At 37.0% G+C, this 20,037-nt stretch overlaps 1 protein-coding gene across 6 annotated transcripts in view; it reads right to left on the bottom strand.

The window, feature by feature from the left end:
* Positions 1-72: 72 nt before the first annotated feature.
* The window catches only part of rap1gapb (RAP1 GTPase activating protein b), an 80,186-nt gene continuing 60,221 nt past the window's right edge, over positions 73-20,037 (bottom strand). For 2 of the 6 annotated variants that reach the window (XM_053499218.1, XM_053499220.1), the window contains exons 3-25: positions 15,957-16,053; positions 11,616-11,663; positions 10,377-10,415; positions 10,111-10,293; positions 9,726-9,829; positions 9,044-9,122; positions 8,897-8,950; positions 8,728-8,811; positions 8,536-8,636; positions 7,188-7,317; positions 6,343-6,498; positions 6,126-6,197; positions 5,926-6,012; positions 5,555-5,698; positions 5,201-5,332; positions 4,410-4,519; positions 4,213-4,332; positions 4,061-4,099; positions 2,394-2,535; positions 2,030-2,135; positions 1,727-1,788; positions 1,585-1,631; positions 73-1,428 (exon numbers count right to left, since the gene is read on the bottom strand). In XM_053499218.1, coding sequence (XP_053355193.1) covers positions 1,623-1,631; positions 1,727-1,788; positions 2,030-2,135; positions 2,394-2,535; positions 4,061-4,099; positions 4,213-4,332; positions 4,410-4,519; positions 5,201-5,332; positions 5,555-5,698; positions 5,926-6,012; positions 6,126-6,197; positions 6,343-6,498; positions 7,188-7,317; positions 8,536-8,636; positions 8,728-8,811; positions 8,897-8,950; positions 9,044-9,122; positions 9,726-9,829; positions 10,111-10,293; positions 10,377-10,415; positions 11,616-11,654 — 1,992 coding nt within the window. In that variant the 5' untranslated portion in view covers positions 11,655-11,663; positions 15,957-16,053 and the 3' untranslated portion in view covers positions 73-1,428; positions 1,585-1,622. Of the gene's footprint in view, positions 1,429-1,584; positions 1,632-1,726; positions 1,789-2,029; positions 2,136-2,393; positions 2,536-4,060; positions 4,100-4,212; positions 4,333-4,409; positions 4,520-5,200; positions 5,333-5,554; positions 5,699-5,925; positions 6,013-6,125; positions 6,198-6,342; positions 6,499-7,187; positions 7,318-8,535; positions 8,637-8,727; positions 8,812-8,896; positions 8,951-9,043; positions 9,123-9,725; positions 9,830-10,110; positions 10,294-10,376; positions 10,416-11,615; positions 11,664-12,009; positions 12,046-13,874; positions 14,031-15,956; positions 16,054-16,643; positions 16,717-20,037 lie in introns of those variants that run through there. The other 4 variants (XM_053499216.1, XM_053499215.1, XM_053499217.1 and 1 more) reach the window with 4 other exon arrangements.

The raw sequence follows: 20,037 nt of genomic DNA, 5'->3' as shown, positions 1-20,037 counted from the left end.
TTCCCTGTATGGGGGGAAAAAATACCATAGGAAAAAAATGTATAATGTACAATTAGTACATTTTTTTTTTGTGCATTTAAAAAGATGATTTTCTTGTAGTTTTTATTTTATATAATGTACATGTATGTTTAAATGGTTACTGACTGAATTTCAGGTAAACATGTTTAATGTTCTTTCCTCAGTACAGCAGAATGCATTTGATTGTAGATAGAGATTGGGTTGAAACATTGAAACTATGATTGTTTTTAGTATTTTTGCTTTAATCAAATATCGTACAATTGCCCAACCCCACCGTTATTTACATTTTAAAGCAGTCTGACGCCCTCTAGACGCCCACAGTAGGGTTTCACACAGAGCAGATAAAGCTATAGAAGGCAACTTGAAAACGTCTCACAGTGGACAGCACAGTGAATAATTTCAACCTCATATGCTCTGCGGAATGAAAAATTAACGCGTTGCATGTGTGTGTGTAACTGCACAATAATTTCATCAAAATCGAAAAAAAAAATTTTTTCGAACTTGTTCCTGATGCAAATACTGCGGAAACTAAAGTTGTGAAAAGTGTAATGTGCATAAAAACACCCATAAATCCTTGTTTAAAATAAAATAAATAGTTTAAGTTATTATAAATACAATTACCTGTCTGACAAGATAGTAAGTGGTTTGTATAATTCAGAACAAGTTCATTTAACAACAAATAACATTTAGTGATATTTACAGAATCACAAAACCAATGAAAAATAATACAAAATGTACTGCTGTTAAAAATAAGACAGAAGCTTAAACATAATTCTGTTGCACTGCTGTAAGTGTTCACTCATTGCTGTTTTGCAGCAAAAAAATTATATCCTGTTCTGTGTTGTACTTATTTAAGATTTTAAATTATTCTTTTCAGAATGTCTTTTTTTCCCAGGCTGCTTTGTAGCTGTGAGTGATAAGATGACATCTGTCTGTTGTTATGATTATGAATAAACAAACACACAAACAGAAGTAGAAAAGAGATAGAAAAGAACTAGAGTCACCAGTAATATCTATTGTGCTTGAAGGCATGTGGAAGTGAAAGTTAAACAAGAAGTGACAGATGGATAAAAAGAGAAAAGAATAGAGATGGGCAAAGTGTGAAATTTCTGTTTAAAGCATAAAATCCTTTGCTGGTATTGCAGACAGATAAAGAAAAGAAATGCACTCCCTAATAAGCCCGAGGCATTAGGACCTGTGTAACAGACAGCTTTCATAACCTGCTAAAGCCAAAACATGCTGGGAAGCACATACATTTACATGATGCAAAGAAAGAAAGAAAGAAACAAAAAAAAAAACAGTTCAAGTCTTTAAAACGAGGATGGGATTCTTGGCCACAGGCCCTGTGACTGACAGCTCTCCTTCTGCACTGGGTCTCCAGAGGAGCTGGCTTTAGTCTCTTTAGGAGCACTGTAAATGAAACAGAACAAAACAGAGCTGTTTGTTATCCCTTAATGTGTGTTTTTTTTTTAAAAGAACAGTATGACTAGGGAATAAAAGTAGATGCGTCTAAGACATAATTGCCAATACTGTAAAGTCCTTTCTTTAAACCAAAATTAGTCAAACCTGCTGATGGACATTCATAGAGTTGTCTGGGAGAAAGCTTAGCAGTTCTGCACAGTACACACAAACACAAACAAATTAATATCCAATCCAATATCACAAGCAACAAACAGTTTAACGAATTAGTGACTGTTAAACGTCTCACCGAAGAAGATTGTTGTCTTTCTGTCCTGGGCCGAATGGGGTCAGACAGCTGTCGAGAGACGACTGTGAAATCAAACAAGAAGGCATTTTAGCAGAAGGCTTTTTCATGACAACAATTTTTTTAACAGTCACCCTCACAGACTGATACCATCTTGATATTTGGGAGAAGCAGTTAGTGGGTTGGAACTGAAAATAACAAAATTGGAAGCAAAAATACTACCTCAAACCTTATTAATACGATACCAGACCTTCCCAGGTTTTTCATGGTAGAAATTAATAACAGATAGATTGAAAGATTACTGACCTGGTCGGCTGCTTTGGCTAGCACTGCTTATATTTTCATCAAACCAGCTACTGCTGTATATGAGCGAATCCCGCTTGTGAGGGGTACCGGCAGAAGACAGGCTTTCCTGAAGCACATGCGTAAATAAAAACAACAAAGTTTTAGTTTGCTTGTCGTTTACTTTCAAAGCTTTCACAATATATTTTTACACTGTACTCCACTGATGGAGAGCCACTGATAACGCACATAAAAACATATATTACGCTGATTTCTATCACAGTTTAATGTTCATGTAAGAATTGAAACTCTTCTTATGAGTATTACTTAAGTGCGCATACTGGCTGCATCATGCTGTTATGTGGTAGACTGATAAGGAAGTAGTTACCAGTCCTGTGTCATAGTCTTCAGTAGCTTCGTGTTCCTGGTCATTCTCTTCCACCACGCTTGTGAAACTGCTAGCATTGGACGAGGACCGAGACAGATCGTGAGACTCCGGAATGGAGGGGGCTCTGCAGCATAGGGCCATGCTATGGAAAAAAAAAAAACACAACCACACACTTAATGATAATTAATGCCCGTGATACATGTGATTTAATCTACATGTACAGTCAGGTCCACTAATATTTGGCTTTTTTTGCTGCTGTACACCACCACAGTTGATTTGGAATCAAGATGTAAACAAAGTGTTAAAATTTCAGCTTCAATTCAAAGGATTCAACAAAACTTAAGGAGATATAAGATCTAAATTTTCTTGGTAAAGAAAAACCTATTCACAATATCTAGCCAAGAACAGTCTGGAGGAGGCTGCTGTATCTTTATCAATGTCTACAATCAAGACATACCTTCATGACTCTATATACAAATGGTTTATTTACCTCAAGATGCAAACCACTGATAATACTGAAAGGCCAGATTAGACAATGACTGCAAACATGAAACAGATAAAACCAAGATTAACTTGTACAGGAATGATCGGAAAAGGATAGTATGGAGAAGGATCCGAAGTACATCGAATTATCTTTCAAACATGTGGAGGCACTGTTAAGGCATGTGCAGGAATGGCTGCCAGTGGAACTGAGTCACTGGTGTCTATTGATGATGGGACTATTGATACAAGTAGCATGATGAAAGCGTGTGGAGGTATTATTTCTGTTCAGATTCAGTCAAATACTACAAAACTAATAAAAAGCTCTTCATAGTACAGATGGATAAAGGCACAAACCCCCAAAACAATACAAGAGATTAAGGCAAAAAAAATAAATAAATTAAGGACTCTGGCCTGAAATGATCATGCTTTCAACTTAGTAAAGACAAAACTAAAGACAGAAACGCCCACAAACACAGCAGTAAAGGTCTGATAAAGAAGCTTAAGAGAAGAAAGTCAGCATTTTGTAATGCATTTTTGTAAACGACTTTGGGTCGTCATTTTACTGAATTTTTTTTTTCGTTCCAAGTATTTTGTTAATTTGTCCTGTTATTTTTGAGCCGGTAAACATGGAGCGAATTAGTGAAAAAAGTCTATAGGGTTAATGCATTATTTTTTTGTTAAACCTGGTGAATTAAAGCTGAAAATCTCTGCTTCTCATTCACATCCTGAATGTTTAATTTTATCCCCAATTGCCCCCCCTCACCCCCATTCTGTGTGGTACGGAGGCAAAAATACATTACAGTTGTGTCCTTGTACAAATAATTTTAGACGTAACTATATTTCTAAGCATTGTTGGCATACTGGATCTCCGAAATGAATAATAATACATATTGTCAATATGCAATACCAACAGCAACAGTGGGTGCAGAAAATAATGCTGCAGCAGCACTCTGTGGCAGCCACCGTAAACATAACAAGACATTATGAAACTAACAGCTTGTTAACAATTACCCACATTGCATGACATCGTCTTACCACAGTGACAAAGATACTTGCAAGAATAGCTTGTTTGAAATAATGAATGTTTCAACATGAATGTCGTGACTACAGCCTGCTCCCTAGTGGACAGAGAATGTAATCTTCCAGAATCACAAAGGCACACAAATACAATTGACAGTGCGTACACATAGGTGTGGTCATCCACACAGCGAAGTATAATGTTTCTGTAAGACAAACCAATATTTAACAATGAATTTCTAGAATTAGACAATATATTTATTTAGATTTATATTTATTTTATAATATATAATTGTGCCTTGATCCTAGGGTGACTTACCCAGTCCTGGTGGTAGGCATCTCAGGCGAACTGTGATTGGAAGAGTTGTCAGTATTGAGCTCATGCAAGGCATGGCCACTATCAGGTATCTTTTGTGTGCTTGGAGACACCTCCCTACTGCTGCAATATAAATAACGAACATTTCTGCACTGTTAACATACACAAAATAACGGCTTTGGTTTCTCTGCTGTTCTTACCTTTTCTCCTGGACTTCCTGAATATTCTCAATGCCGATCGCACTGCTTCTCCTGGAACTAAATGGACCCGATTTCTTTCGCGTCGGGCTTTTTCCCGGGATGATCAGAGACTACGGATGTGAAAATCAAGAACCTGTCACATATAACTAGTTTTGGCAATTAGACACATCACATACTGAAATACTACTTTTTTTTGCATAGAAAGTTTTTATGTCTCTGTTATATAAGCATATTAAGAGTGCAAATATTGCAGCTAATATTCTTTTCAAAGGACTGTAGCTGGAAATTCAAATACTTAAATAGCTTTTGCCAGCTTGATGAAAGTTATCTATTTTGTTGCCAAGGTGTTTACTGCAGTGCATTGATGTGTAAAGCTCCATCTGTTACACTGTCCAACATCCTGCATGAGGATGCATGAATGCTGTGGAATTCTGGTATTACATTGAGCTTAATATTCCACTGATTAGAGGTGGGACTCTCTAGGTAAATTTCTATTTTACTCACTTGATGGTACCTGAACAGTTTTTTTGCTGATGATTGTAAATGAAGAATTTATGCATAATCATATTGTATGTAAGAATAGAAAAATTTTCCCTCTATGACTAAAACTGCTCAGTTCAGAGTCAAGGTCACAGCCAAACCTGCAGGTCACAGAGGGTAAAGAGCCTGGCACTTATTCTAACTCGCATTACACTAGGAAATCAACACCATTATCTTTCAAGACTTTTCCAGAGCAGCTACTCACACTGCATGCCAGTTTTTTTTTAAATAATGTAACAATGAATACTCACAATGCCAGGTGTTTTGGTAATATCTGGGGGATTATGGGTAAAGCTGCCACTGTGACTGGTGGAGAAAGTGTGGGGCTTTTTGTTGCTCAGCCCCATAGCATCCATAGACTGACTCCTACTGCGAATTACTCTCTACACACAAACATATCATAAGACAATTCATTATAAAAGTCTGCACTTACTGTAGGATGCACTGTGTGAAATTGGTGAACGAGAGAGCAAGAGAGACGAAGAGTGAGAGTAAGAGTGGGGAGGAGCAAGGTGTGTAGAAAATGATTGGTAAAAACACTTCCTGGGTCATTTCCTTTTGTCACAATAAAATGCTTTAAAATTTAAACACTGTTATACACATACCTTAAAGGACTCAAAGAAACCACCACCTCCACCTCCTCCTCCATTCTCCAGTTTCTCATCTTCTCCTCCCAGTCCCATCATGCACTGGCTGTTCACATGCAACTCCTCATACAACGTCTCCAGAAGTGCTGAGCGTGTTCTCTCCTGCACATAAACACACACAGTATAGTAGGATACTTGCATAAATATAATTAACTTATTTCACTCACAGAGCTGGGTTAAAGACATAGACTTTCTGAATGTGGTGGAAGATATCTGCTTAAGTATTATGTCTGAAGCTTTTTCTATTCTAGTCCAGCAGAGGGAGCTTTTTTAGGGCAAAATAAATTCTCTCTCTCTTTTCCCTGTAACACACACAATTGTTCACTCACCTCCAGCTTAGCAAACTTCTCAGCCTTATAGCAGGAATATTCAGCGTTGATAAGTTTTGTAAGGAGAAACTCATGGAACTCTGGACTCTAATGAGGAAACAGAATGTAAAGCACAATATTGTGTACACTGGATTTTACTAGTAACAAGAATATTCTTATTTAAATACTAATGCAAACCCGAGTGGGTCGATGTCTCTTACTTTTTTGAAAATTGCTGGGTCTGGGAGAGCAGGCCCAAAAAAAGGCACATCATCTCTTGAAGTCACTGATACCTGTAACCAGAGGCAAATACCAGATAAAAAAAATAGATTACAAAATAATCTGGATAAGTTGTTACAAGAATTTAATATCAAAAATAATGTTGTTTCTTGTACTAATTTTTAAATACATTTATTAACAAGCAGACAAATGTGACACCTTGTAAAGGACATTGTCCGTGCAGGCATTTTCCACTTGCACCACCACATAAGCATGCAGAAAATTGGACGCAATCATATCTGGTACAAACGGTGTGTTTTCCTCTTGAAACACGATCGCCACAATGTCATTTCCTATATGCCGCTTCCTCTGCAGCTGGAAGGAGAATACAAGACATTTATCTATTTATTTACTTGTGGTGCAGAACTGAAAAATTAATTGCCGCATTACACTGTGAACCATAAAATGAAGTAATTTCTCTGATTCATTATTTGACCACCTGAATACTAGTATGAGAAACTTCAACAGACACAGACAATTAATCAGCGCTCTAGTCTGCACTCTAGTGTCACACGTATACCAGTTCATTGAACCTTATAAACACGTCTACTAAACCCTGTAAATTTTTTTAAAGTATTTCAAGTTATGTTATATGTTAAATATCTGCTCAGAAAGTCTGTTTGCTGAATGTCTACATTGGCTCAATATTACCTGTGTCAAAATACTAGGTGATGTTTACTCTGTGATTAATCAGACAGAAGGCACAGAGACAGATGGCTTGCAATGGCCTGTTGTTCAGCACTGTGTGATGAGGTGTCCTAATTAAGCAAGCATATGGGGATATGTGACCATAGAACAACGCCTACAGCTCCACAGGCAAGTTAAAGTAATACTGAGATTGCCATCAGGGAGCAATGTGAAGTAGTTTTGATCTTATTAAACAAATTTATCTTGTTTAATACATGACATTAAAGTGCTGACAATAGTATTTTATCTAATGCTGTAAGACAGAGAATTTTCTATGAAACAATGTAAAGCAGATGGTCCGGTAACACATTCCTTACCTGCTGTGAGTCTCCTTCAGTGTAGGGTAGTTTGGTGGACACATGAAACATGATCTCCTTGTTGTGGAAATTGTGGTACACTGACTCAGTTCCAGTCTGGCCATGTGCGACATCAAGACCCCCACGAAACCTGGTATAAAGACATACTAAGGATTGGTATACATACTAAGGAGTGACGTCAATATTTGCGGAGGGAGGGTTTCACATTTTTAGAGTTGTTTTTCTTCATATACTTGAAACATACAATACAACAACTACACTAGTTGATTTTCTCAGCTCCATTCAGATTGTTCAAAAATCATATGATTATTATTTCTTTTGTAAGAAAATAAAAAGGTTATAGTAGTAGTAGCATAATGCTAAAGTATATAGTACACTACTACTGCATGACCAGCCTTAATAATAATAATTATTATACAGGAGTCAAAAATGATCTGCACTCTGCCTGTAGAATTTATTTAAATTAACTTTTAGAAAGGGCAAATACAGTATATCAAATTTTCACGTAATCTCCTTGCTTTTCAGTACACTTTGTCCATCTCTTAACAAGCTTTCATATTCCCTCATTTAAAAAAAAGGTTTAGGCTGTTTAGGTTTTTGCATGGTGTCCACAGTGTGGGTAGAAGTGTACGGCTGTGCATTGTCATGCAAGATCACAATGTCCTAGGATAGTGGACCTCTGCATTTAATCCAAAGTTTAGGCTTCAGGTCTTCACTGAGCATCTCACTGTAACGAACACTGTTAAGTGTTGATCCTTTTTTCCTGATAATGTTCCAATACTGACCCTTGAGAATCCCAGAAAACTTTAAGTATCAATTTTTCCAGCTGATGGAGCTTTTTGGTCGGCAATTGATGATTTTTCCATTCCATACTCTGCTGTTTACTCTCAGGCTCATAGTAATGAATCCATGTCTTGTCTTGTCTAATTCTCTTTAGGAAACTTTAACCTTCCTTAGAGTATTGGTCCAAATTTTGTTTGTAGACATTTAAATGTCTCTTCTGCGAGTTGTTTTGGCTTTTATTTTGTGCAAATCTCAAGAGAGGTATCCATTTTTGCTCGCACTGCAGTTACAAATAAATGATATAACACATTCACACCTGCACAGCAGTGACTAAGACAGTACACCTGACAGACAGTAGCCTTTAACAGAAAACACTGATAAGAGATAAGTTTTAATATACCTGGAGTGTGGATAATTTTTGAAATCCTCATATTTCTCACTGCAAATTCTGTTGTTATGGCTATACTGTATATTAATTTATTTTTTATAAAATAATAATTGCTTTAAACAAGATAGACAATTAAGCTACATGTACCTTCTGACACTTGTATTAAAAGACAGTTACCCTTTAAAATCATGTAGCTCAATCTTCTCTCCTAAAAACTCCAGGAACTCAATAAAGGCTGGACTCTCCACGTTGTTCCCAAAGAGCTCCTCTTCTGATGTCTGTAGAAGACACCAGCTGATCAGACATTGTTTAAACAAAGCGACTTTATATTCACATAAACCCAGGAAAGAAACAGCTCGTGTTTGTTACCTGGCCAAACTTTTGGTAGATGACTCCGAACTTGAAGTTGTTGTTTATGACATGTTCATCAAAGGTTACGATGAGTCTGGAAGCCTGTGGGAGCAAACAGCATAGCTGAAAATCAGAAACGTGTCTCATACACAAGCAGCGATGTGAAATGTGAAAGTAGTAGACTGACCTTTGGGTAGAGTACTGGATAAAATCTGTCCACATTTACTTCTTCACACACAAGCTAAAAGGGAAGATTAATGTAAAAATTCGGATTTCATTTCATCAAATACATTTTAATAAACATTTCAGATGGTGCCAATTGTGTTTCTTCTACCTTTGCCATTTGCACCACGTTGGGGAACTCGGTCAGGCAAGAAATAGGGATCACATCATGGTAAGTTTTGAACTTCGACCTAGAAAAGATGAAACAATTCTGTTATTCATATTTCTTTCTTTAATGCATTGTTGAGGTATTACATTTGAGCCATAATTACAAATTCTTATTGAACTACCCTAACCCTGCTGAAAAAACACTTCTATGGATGATTTTATGGATGAATGACAAACAAAAAAAATCAATGATTAAAGTTGGGTGAGAGAAAGAGAAAGACTAAGATAAATGGCTGGAGAAATACCCAAAGTGATATTTCCAAATAAATAACTGCACTATGAATGCAGACAAAGAACTCTTTTACAATGTAAAATGTCCTCTTCTGTTTGTTGCATTCCCTCTTAATGTTCCCTTAGTCAGCCTACATTCATCACTGGACATTTGTATGTGTTTAATAATGCAATTTCTTAATTTATTTAATTATACTAAAAACAAGCATGTAAGACAAATGAATTAGAGAAGCTGTTAGTACGGTGCATGAGTCACAGAGGAACTGAGAGACAAACAGCTCTCTGTAGCACAGATACAGTGAGAATTAAAGAATAATGAGTGAATACAGTTGTGCTGGCAAGAGAGGAGTTTATATGTGTGTGTGTGTGTGTGTGTGTTTATGTGCGAACATTACCTAAGCTGTAAGCGAAGGTGCTCTTGGTCCCCGATCACATCATACTTCACTGAGAAGACAAGGTGGCCCAGCGCCGTGTCCACAGAGTAATAATTAAAGTGCTCCTGTAGGGAGTTGTAGGTGAACACTTATAGCAACATCATCATTATAATAAAGTCTATATTCTGCTATACTGCTATTGTTTGCTGTTTTCTCCACTTTCTGCACAGTAGCAGGTCGTTTCAGATATATCACTAGATGTCAATCTGTTTTCATGACACAATATTTTACCAAGTTATTTATTATACCAACAACAAAAAAACCTTAAAGTCCATAAATAACAAATGTGTATTTTTCCTTTTATTTTTCTGCACACTAATCAAACACAAACGTTTCTATCTGTCACCTTGCCCAGGAAATGTTTCCTGTAGATTTTGGCCGAGCTGTTACTCTCCAGTTTAATCTGGGAGGCTGGACATGAGGAAGACAGAGCAGGGAAGGTACTGAGATCGTGATTGGTCCCCTCGATCCAGTAACCACCAAACTGCGGCAGCAGAATCAGTGGAAACGGGGCTTTACGTCCCAGCACCTGTCAACCAAAATGGAATAAAGTATATTGATTAACTCTAAATTATGCAGTGTAAGTATCACACAATTTTGAATGCTATTTACCTCATGAACACTTGGATAAGGAATATAATCTTCTTCAGTCTGTTAAATAAATAAGAGAAACAAATACATTTATTTACCCAATGTTTCAAAAATAAGATATAATATACATACATATACAGTATATATGTATTATTAGTATTAAACATCTGAAAATCATTAATGGGCCTTAATACTGAGTTGTTCCCCCTTTGCTGTTATAATAGAGATGTGGCTGTGGGCTTTTCCCTTTTTAGCCACTGGAGCTTAATGTCAGGCACTGATGTCAGGAGAGGAGGCGCCAGACACCAACATCATTACAGTCATCCCAAAGGTGTTGAGATTAGGGATCTGTGCGAGCCATACAAGTTCTTCCACTCCAAGCTTTACCTCACCATGAGGTTGCTTTGTGCACAGGGGCACGGTCATGGTCAAACATTTTTGGTTTAGTGAAGAAAATTTATGATGCTACAATGTACAAGCATCAATTTATTGAATATTACAATTCCAGTATTGCTGGATTAGTACCGTCGCCCTGCACCTCCAGAGTTGGGAGTTGGAATCTTGCCTCTGCTTTCTGTGTGTAGAGTTCTCCCAGGGTCTGGTGGGTTTCCTCTGGGTACTCCGGTTTTCCTCCCACTGTCCAAAGACATGCCTTGTAGGCAGATTTGTGTTTCTAAATTATGTGTAGTGTCTGATTAGATGTGATTATGTGTGAACTTTGTTCCCTAAGTTCCCAGGGAAAGGCTCCAGGACCCCTGCAACCCTACACAGGATAAGTGGTATAGATAATGGATGAATATTGCAGGAGTCATTTATAAAGGTTTTGCACGATGCTTGGAATGGGCTCATGCACAAGCTTGTGCTTGCTCTTCTTATTTACTGCTCCTGCAGGTCTGTTTTTTTCACTACATTCGCAATAACATTATTGTTTCTTCAAGAGCTCCCAAGGGAAAACATCAGTGACCTTCATTCGATATGTAAGATAATCTACACTGTCTGTTCCAGCAAGCTGAAGAAAGACTTTAAACTATATACTTTATCATACATACACAAAAGTACTGTATGTATAACTCACAAACAAAGTTTGAGTTTAGCTGTTTTCCTGTCTACCTTTAAGAGCACAAAACGTATTTTAAAATAGGACTGGAGGTAATGGTTCAAAATATTAAGAAACATGAAATGTGATGTTTACCAAGCACATATAGGTGTCATGGTTAGGTGTCCACAAACTTTTAGGTATCTGTACACAAACACACTCACTTTAAGAGGCGGTGGAAGTGTGCTTTTCTGCTCCTCCATTATTCTGTTCTTTAGAGCAAAAAAATAGCTGCAGTTATAATGAGTCAGAACACTTTTTATACACTTAACAAAACTGAGCCATCAGATATAAAGTCACTATTTCATCTTCTTTTCGTAGAATATATGAATAATATATGTATAATACAGGCAAAAGCATTAGCAAAGAGAGTGCACAGTGAGCAGACTGAAAAGTAATACATTTTGAAATTGGGAAAGGTGTAAGAGGAGGGACAGAATGTGTCTGAAGAAGGAAGAGTGTCAGCAGCAAGGCCCCAGCAACAAAATCAGGTGTGAGGAGAGAGAAAATAACATGTTCACTCTCTTCCTCTGGGGATTTGGAGCAATCTCTGGTTACCTTTATCCGCTCGAGCATTGCAAATAAATCAGAATTCTAGAGACCGAGGGGGAGAGAGAGAGAAAGAGAGATGGTAAGAAATGTTTTCATTTCCAGAAATCTAAACTATAAGAAAATCTGTTTGAAAAATTCCTCTTGTAGAAAAGTATTATACCTATGGGGTGAGTCGTATAAAATAACAGCATGGATATATCTTTTCCCAAAGTTTAATAAAACAAAAGCTATGTTCGACATTTTCTATGATGTTTGTCTCAAGAATTTTTAAATCATGGATTGCCTGTATTTTCACTGAAGGTGAAAAAAATTACACTAGCTAAAATCAATAAGCATAATAATGATAAGAGCTACTAATTGAATCGTGATAGGCTTTAATCAGTAATTACTGTAATTATACTGTAAGGGCAACTTTTAATTTTACTGTTTACGCTGAAAAGCATTAATAGGATGAGGGAGCAGACCTGCCCACTTACTGTATTTACAGCTCACTGAAACAATGTTAATAGGTTTAAATCCTTAATACCTGATACAGGTTCAAAGTCATAATTAACATCTAAAATCATTGCCTTATGCTAGCGCAGTCTTCAGAACGAATACCAACATGTTAAATATGGAATTGTGACAGACTACCAGTATTTATTGATTTGTATGATGGCTGCTTTTAATAAACTGAAAGGCAGGAAGATCTGTTAGTTTACAGTTTGGCAGTGCATTATGTCAACAAAATATATAAGATATTTAGTCAACAAAATATATAACCATTAATCTTATGAATTTATTAGCAAAAATCTAAAGATTTAAATCCCATAGTATGTAAGATGTATTATAGTACTGTATGTAAGATGGATTGCAGGTAAAATGTGCTTTTAAATCTTTGGTTCTCATGAGAACCTTACATCATCAAAGTCTGTTAGAGGTGTGTATGCATGTTAACATGGAGGGCAGGAAGATTTCAGTATAACATTTGTTCTTATTCTGTTTCCTCTTGCCTCACTGACACAGACTTACGGAATCAGGTTTGCTTATTTAGGTTTCTAAACATGGAATTTTCTTTGCACTGAACATTAAGTTATGACTGAAGTTATTTTGGAGAGTTGAGCACAATGTTCCTTGTTAGTGAAAGCATGAACTATCTAACAATAAATTAATTAAATGAATGTAGAATTAATAATAATAATAATAATATTAATAAAAATGTCTTCACTTGCATAAAAAAATAAACTTGAACATAAAATACTCTTTAGTATTTTAACATACACAAAGTTTCAGTAATGAATGAGTGGAAATGATCTTAACAGGGCACATCTGTCATGTATAAAAATGTGCGCAGTATGCATATACATAAGTGAATATATATTTATTTATTAAATACTTAGTAATGTAAAATAACTAACAGCGAACAATCTCAGCTCCGTGAGAAAAAAACTGTAAAACTGTTAATTCATCAAGCTTCTCCTTGTAATCTGCTGATTCGGCTAAAACCGTGATATCCACACGGCCATTGTAAACTTGTGTACTAATTCACAGCATTTGCAAAAGAGTTTTTTTAAGAATCATTTATGAGGTTTCACAACATAGAGGACACAAATTGCTTAACTTTACTATATCTCCACAGTCTTGTTGCACAATGTACTCACAAGTGTGAGTAAATCATACTTGTAGTTCTAAATGCTGTTAATATGCTAGCGCATGGAACTGTTAAAGTTTGTTGAAAGTAGTTGAAGCTCAATCACTGAAAGTGAAATCACTGAAATTGTTTCTTAACAATCAGTTAAAACCTATTTAAGCTTCTGATTACAGCTTTAAGAAAGGTATTCATGTGCATACAAACATTATACATTATACTAAATTAACAAAAGTGTACTCACATCACTGTGTCGCCTACGCTGTTGTGCTGCCTTAATAGCTGGATTGATGTACATGAAGGATCTTCTGGCCATGATGAAGACAGCCTAAGGAATGCTATAGCATGTGTGCTCTCTTGCTCGGTTGCCTTTAGTGTGTTGTACTATAAAAACCAATAGCTACAGAGTGACAGCAATTACTTCCTGAAACAGCACATACTTCCTTAAAACTCACAAAACCTACACTGGTCAGAAATACAAACCAAACCTAAAACTCACGGTATTAAAATAATGTGTATCAGTGTATCTGATCGATTCAGGTGTACAAGAGTTGCAAAACCAAGGAGTTTATTACATATTTATTCAATTAACTGTGATTTGATTGTTTTTCCTTAACCCTCTAATTCACAGGCTTCAACAGTTTAATACATTGCATTCTAACGTAAGAGTGTGTCATTTATCTGTGGCGTTCTGGAAGATTCTCAACATAAAAATATACTTTAAGTTTCTTTAGTTTAACAAAAAAAAAAAAAAACAACAACAACAAAAAGAGAGCTTCACTCGCAGTTTTGGTGGGTAAAGTGAGGTTTCTGAAAAATGAAAAAACAACCTTTCTTGGGAAAAAATACAAAGTAAATAACAAGCAGGAGATCTCCAGACTTACAAGAATTTGATGTTTTCCCTAGAAAGTCACACATTTCTTGTGTTCTCTATACTTCTTTATTATTTGATTAAAAATTTAAAGAATGGTTGTACATGGATCTTGTGAATTTATAAGAAATAATTAGCATATATATGAATAATAAAAAATGTAGGATATATAAAAAGGATAAATAAGGGATATAAAATGTAATGAACAGTTAAATAGAACTATGAAGGTCTTAAGATTATGTCACACGCTGTAAAACTGCTGGCGAGTACTTCCAAAACAAACAGACTGTTCTGTGACCACTTTAATAAATTGAAACTGTGAATTTAAAAAAAAAAAAGAAATTGCAATCTTTATTTTCCTAAAGAGTGCTACAGAATACTAAGCTTTTCCTTAGTTCATGAAAAAACTAAGTAAAAACAGCTTCACCAAAAACTCATCTCTTTAATTTGAAGTAGCACAAAGACTTACAAGAGCTCTTTGACAGCCCTAAATGTGTCCTTGCATTTCCCCAGTGTCCCCAGCAGGGGACTCTGAGCCATTGTAGATGCCTCTACAATATGGGGAGTCGATGGTGGGGGGGGGGGGTGGGGTAAAGGAGCTAAAGTGAGTTAATGGAGAGATGACTGGCTCTTAGTAGAGTGTGGGAACAAAGGAACTATCAGAAGCTGAAATCTCAAATCTTATTCAACATCACATTAATAGGCTTAAAAAAATAAAAAGGCCTTTTTTTAAAAGATTAATAAGAACAAAAGGTTACATAATACTTGATAAATATCCATCCATCCTCTGCACTACTTATCCTGTGTAAGGACCTGGAGCTTATCCCAGAAAACTCAGGCCAACCTGAACACGGTGCCAACACACTGCAGGGCACAACACACACCCAGCCACACGCTAAAGGCAATTTGGACATGCCAGTCAAACCAATCAAGGACAGAGAGAACATGCAAACTCCATACACATTCTGTGAAAATTTTACTCCATAACCCTGGAGGTGTGATGTGACAATGCTCAAATGCTCAGCACTGAGCTACTGTGCTGCCTGGAGAAAATGTAATGAACGGTTAGATAGACACGCTGTAAAACTGCTGGCGAGTACTTCCAAAACAGACTGTTCTGTGACAACGTTAATAAATTGAAACTGTGCATTTTAAAAACAAGATTTTGGTTAACTAATCAACCTATCAACTAATCAACTAGTCAACACATGCCTATAAAGTGACACTCTTCTTTCAGCAGAAAAATAGAGGAAATGAAGAAATTAAATAATTTTTAAAGCACATAAAAATTATAAGGTAAGAATTAAACAGACTAAACTACTGACTGACATAAAAAATGGAAAATCATTGGTCAGTGTGATGGCACAGTCAGAGTACAAACCATGTGAACTACACCCGTAGTGCTGAGGTAAAAAGAGACGTGAGTGAAAGCAGGAATGAAACAATGGTTTTTACCTTTAGAAGTGCAGAATGAGGGGAGAGGTATAATGAGTGGGTCCAGTGAATAGACTCTAATGCGTTAGATGTTTGTGAGATTCTGCCATCATTTTTCCTGTGGAGAGAAAAACACATCTCACATCACATCTCTCGATTTACAGTAACACTGGTTACATGAACTGCATTCCCCCTAATGTCATGTATGTCTTTGAGGTGGCTTCGTATGATCACTGTGACTGTTACAAATCTTAATTTTATCGTTCATGATTTAACTATATGTGATAACTAGATGTGCCCGCAACTTCATTCGTGTGGAATTTAATCGCACACTCGTAAGTGGTTTTTTTTATGTACAGCGCCATCTGTTGAATTTTGGAATAAACTAAAATTTTTACGTGTTACGGAAAAGTGAGCGAAATGAAGGTGTGACAAAGAGTTTATTAAGCAGATTTTAATTGCACACAAAAAATGTACTGTGCCATCTGTTGAATTTTTAGATGAACTGATGATTTTTTTCAAGGTTGATTTTTAATGATAAGCGCGTTTTCCATTGAAATTTCAAATTAGCATATCTTCTCTTCCTGTGAGCCGATTGCAATGAAAATTACAAAAAACATCTTAATGTGTTCTATTAATCATCTGACACGCTTTTTTCTTAAATATCTTCAATGTACAGACATGCCAACTACAGGTTTGCACTGACACCTTGCTCCTCGAGGGTCCCGCGTTTGATTCCCGGCCAGGCTTTATTCCTGTCTCTGTGTGCATCAAATTTGCATGTTTTCCCCGTGCTTGGTGGGTTTCATCCGGGTACTCTGGTTTCCTCCCACAGTCCAGTAAAATAAGTATTTGGTCACCTACAAACAAGCAAGATTTCTGGCTCTCAAAGACCTGTAACAACTTCTTTAAGATGCTCCTCTGTCCTCCACTCGTTACCTGTATTAATGGCATCTGTTTGAACTCGTATCAGTATAAAAGACACCTGTCCACAACCTCAGTCACACTCCAAACTCCATTATGGCCAAGAACAAAGAGCTGTCAAAGGACACCAGAAACAGAACTGTAGACCTGCACCAGGCTGGGAAGACACTGAATCTGTAATAGATAAGCAGCTTGGTGTGAAGAAATCAACTGTGGGAGCAATTATTAGAAAATGTAAGACATACAAGACCACTGATAATCTCCCTCGATCTGGGGCTCCACGCAAGATCTCACCCTTGGGGTCAAAATGATGACAAGAACTGTGAGCAAAAATCCCAGAACCACACGGGGGGACCTAGTAAATGACCTGCAGAGAGCTGGAACCAAAGTAACAAAGGCTACCATCAGTAACACACTGCGCCACCAGGGACTCAAATCCTGCAGTGCCAGACGTGTCCCCTTGTTTAAGCCAGTACATGTCCAGGCCCGTCTTAAGTTTGCTAAAGAGCATTTGAAAGATCCAGAAGAGGATTGGGAGAATGTCATATGGTCTGATGAAACCAGAATAGAACTTTGTGTTTGGAGGAGAAAAAATGCTGAGTTGCATCCAAAGAACACCATACCTACTGTGGAAACATCATACTTTGGGTCTGTTTTCTGCAAAGGGACCAGGACGACTGATCCGTGTAAAGAAAAGAATGAATAGGGCCATATATTGTGAGATTTTGAGTGAATACCTCCTTCCATCAGCGAGGGCATTGAAGATGAAACGTGGCTGGGTCTTTCAGCGTGACAATGATCCCAAACACACCGCCCGGACAACAAGGGAGTGGCTTCGTAAGAAGCATTTCAAGGTCCTGGAGTGGCCTAGCCAGTCTCCCGATCTCAACCCCATAGAAAATCTTTGGAGGGAGTTGAAAGTCCGTGTTGCCGAGTGATAGCCCCAAAACATCACTGCTCTAAAGGAGATCCGCATGGAGGAATGGACCAAAATACTAGCAAGAGTGTGTGAAAACCTTGTGAAGACTTAAAGGAAACGAGTGACCTTTGTCATTGCCAACAAAGGTTATAGAACAAAGTATTGAGATGAAACTTTGTTATTGACCAAATACTTATTTTCCAAATAATTTGCAAATAAATTCTTTAAAAATCCTACAATGTGATTTTCTGGATTTTTTTTCTTATTCTGTCTCTCATAGTTAAGGTATACCTATGATGAAAATTACAGGCCTCTCTTATCTTTTTAAGTGAGAGAACTTGAACAATTGGTGGCTGACTAAATAAACTTTTTCCCCACTGTATATTGCCAAAAGTACTTGCTCGCCTGCCTTCACATGCATATGAACTTGAGTAACATCCAATTACTAATCCTTAAGGTTTAATACGATGTTGGCTTTGCCCCCTTTGCAGCTATGATAATAGTTTTATCTTTTCTGGGAAGGCTTTGCACAAGGTTAAGAAGTGTGTTTATGGGAATTTTTTACCATTCTTCCAGAAGCGCATTTGTGAGGTCAGATACTGATGTTGAGAAGGTAAGAAGGTTTGGATCACAGTTTTATCCCAAAAGTGCTTTACTGGGTTGAGGGTTGAGGAAAAAACAAACTCGTTTATCCATGTCTTTAGGGACTTTACTTTGTGTACTGGTGCGAAGTCATGTTGGAACTGGAAGCGGACATCCCCAAACTGTTCCCACAAAGTTGGAAGCGTCAAATTTTGCAAAATGTTTTTGTAGGCTGAAGCATTAAAGGGCTCAACTCCTGACAAACAACCCCTGAATTAAATGATTTGGATGGGTGGGTAAATACTTTTGAGAACCCTGTGTAAATATATATATATATGTTCTGATGATAGTTCACCACTATCCTTTCTGGTTTTAATAATGCGTTGTACAGGTATTTACCCAACTTAGCAGTTTCAGCAATCTACCTAATTGTCATAACTCGAAGGTTTCATACCTTCACCAATCGCACAACTGAATGAAACATAAGTCATTAAATGTAGCCCATTCCTTATTTTTTTCACACTTATAAACCAAGGGCAGCGTGCAGCTTCTAACATGACCATGCGCTTCTAACGCGTGTATTTCAAGACTAATTAGCGCTTGGTGTTTTGATACTGGTAAGAGTGTGTAATGCGTGGGATTGAGACTAATTCTCTTGAAGAGTTTAAACAAAAAGGCAGTTCGGAGGTTTTTATGGCGTAATGCAATAAAAATGCATTTTGTGACAGAATCGGTTATGTCCAACATGATTGATCAAGCTAAGAAACAGCCAATTTCCGGTTACTGACCAGTGTATCGGTGTTATAAACGTAATACAGTAAACCATTACAAATCCAAAAGGATTGCGATTTAAAACTGAATCGATTTTTCACTAAATAAATTTGCATGTGACTAATCTTTTTGAAGTAAGACAGTAGGCGGGATGGTGGTGTAGTGGTTAGCACTGTTGCCTTGCACCTCTGTGGTTTAGGTTCAATTCCTGACCAGTTTCGATTCCCGTTTCTGTGTGCATTGAGTTCTCCCCGTGCTTGCTGGGTTTCATCCCACAGTCCAAAGACATGCAGATTAGGCTAATTGGCGTTTCCAAACTGCCTGTAGTGTGTGAATGAGTGTTTAATTAAAATAAAATTTTATTATTTTAGATATTATATCCTTCTTGCCATCTTGAATCAGTCTCTCTAAATAATCTCTCAGATTAACACAGTGTTTCAGCCTGGAGACACTTTGTACAGGGGATGTTTTTTTTTTTATGTTTTGCAGGGGACGGTGTAAATTATAGAAACTGCTGTGTGTGAAAATCCCAGGATATCATCAGTTTATAAAAAACTGATGATACCTTTTATATATTATATATTAGTCATATATTATAGACCCGTGTTCAAGTCAGAGAAAACTTGTCAAGTCCACTTGGTGTCGTTTCCCCAAAAATAAAAAAAAATAACAGTTTGAATGACAGCATAGGCGGAGTATATGGGCGTACAAGTGTGTGTGTGTGTGTTGCAACTGTATTCTAGCCAAAATTCCATCATGTCTTTTGGTGCTTTGCATTCCAATTTAGTTCAGAGACATATTAATCAAACATACTGCAACCAGCACATTCATGTCCATGTCGATTCTTAGTTTGTTCAACCTGGACAGTGTTTTATTGTCAGTCCAGCCAACATATAAAGTGGAAAA

This window comes from Clarias gariepinus, chromosome 6 (genome assembly GCF_024256425.1).
Source record: "Clarias gariepinus isolate MV-2021 ecotype Netherlands chromosome 6, CGAR_prim_01v2, whole genome shotgun sequence".
Classification (NCBI taxonomy): domain Eukaryota; kingdom Metazoa; phylum Chordata; class Actinopteri; order Siluriformes; family Clariidae; genus Clarias; species Clarias gariepinus.
Note: the sequence above shows the minus strand (reverse complement) of the source record. Positions and strands in the feature narration are given on the sequence as shown.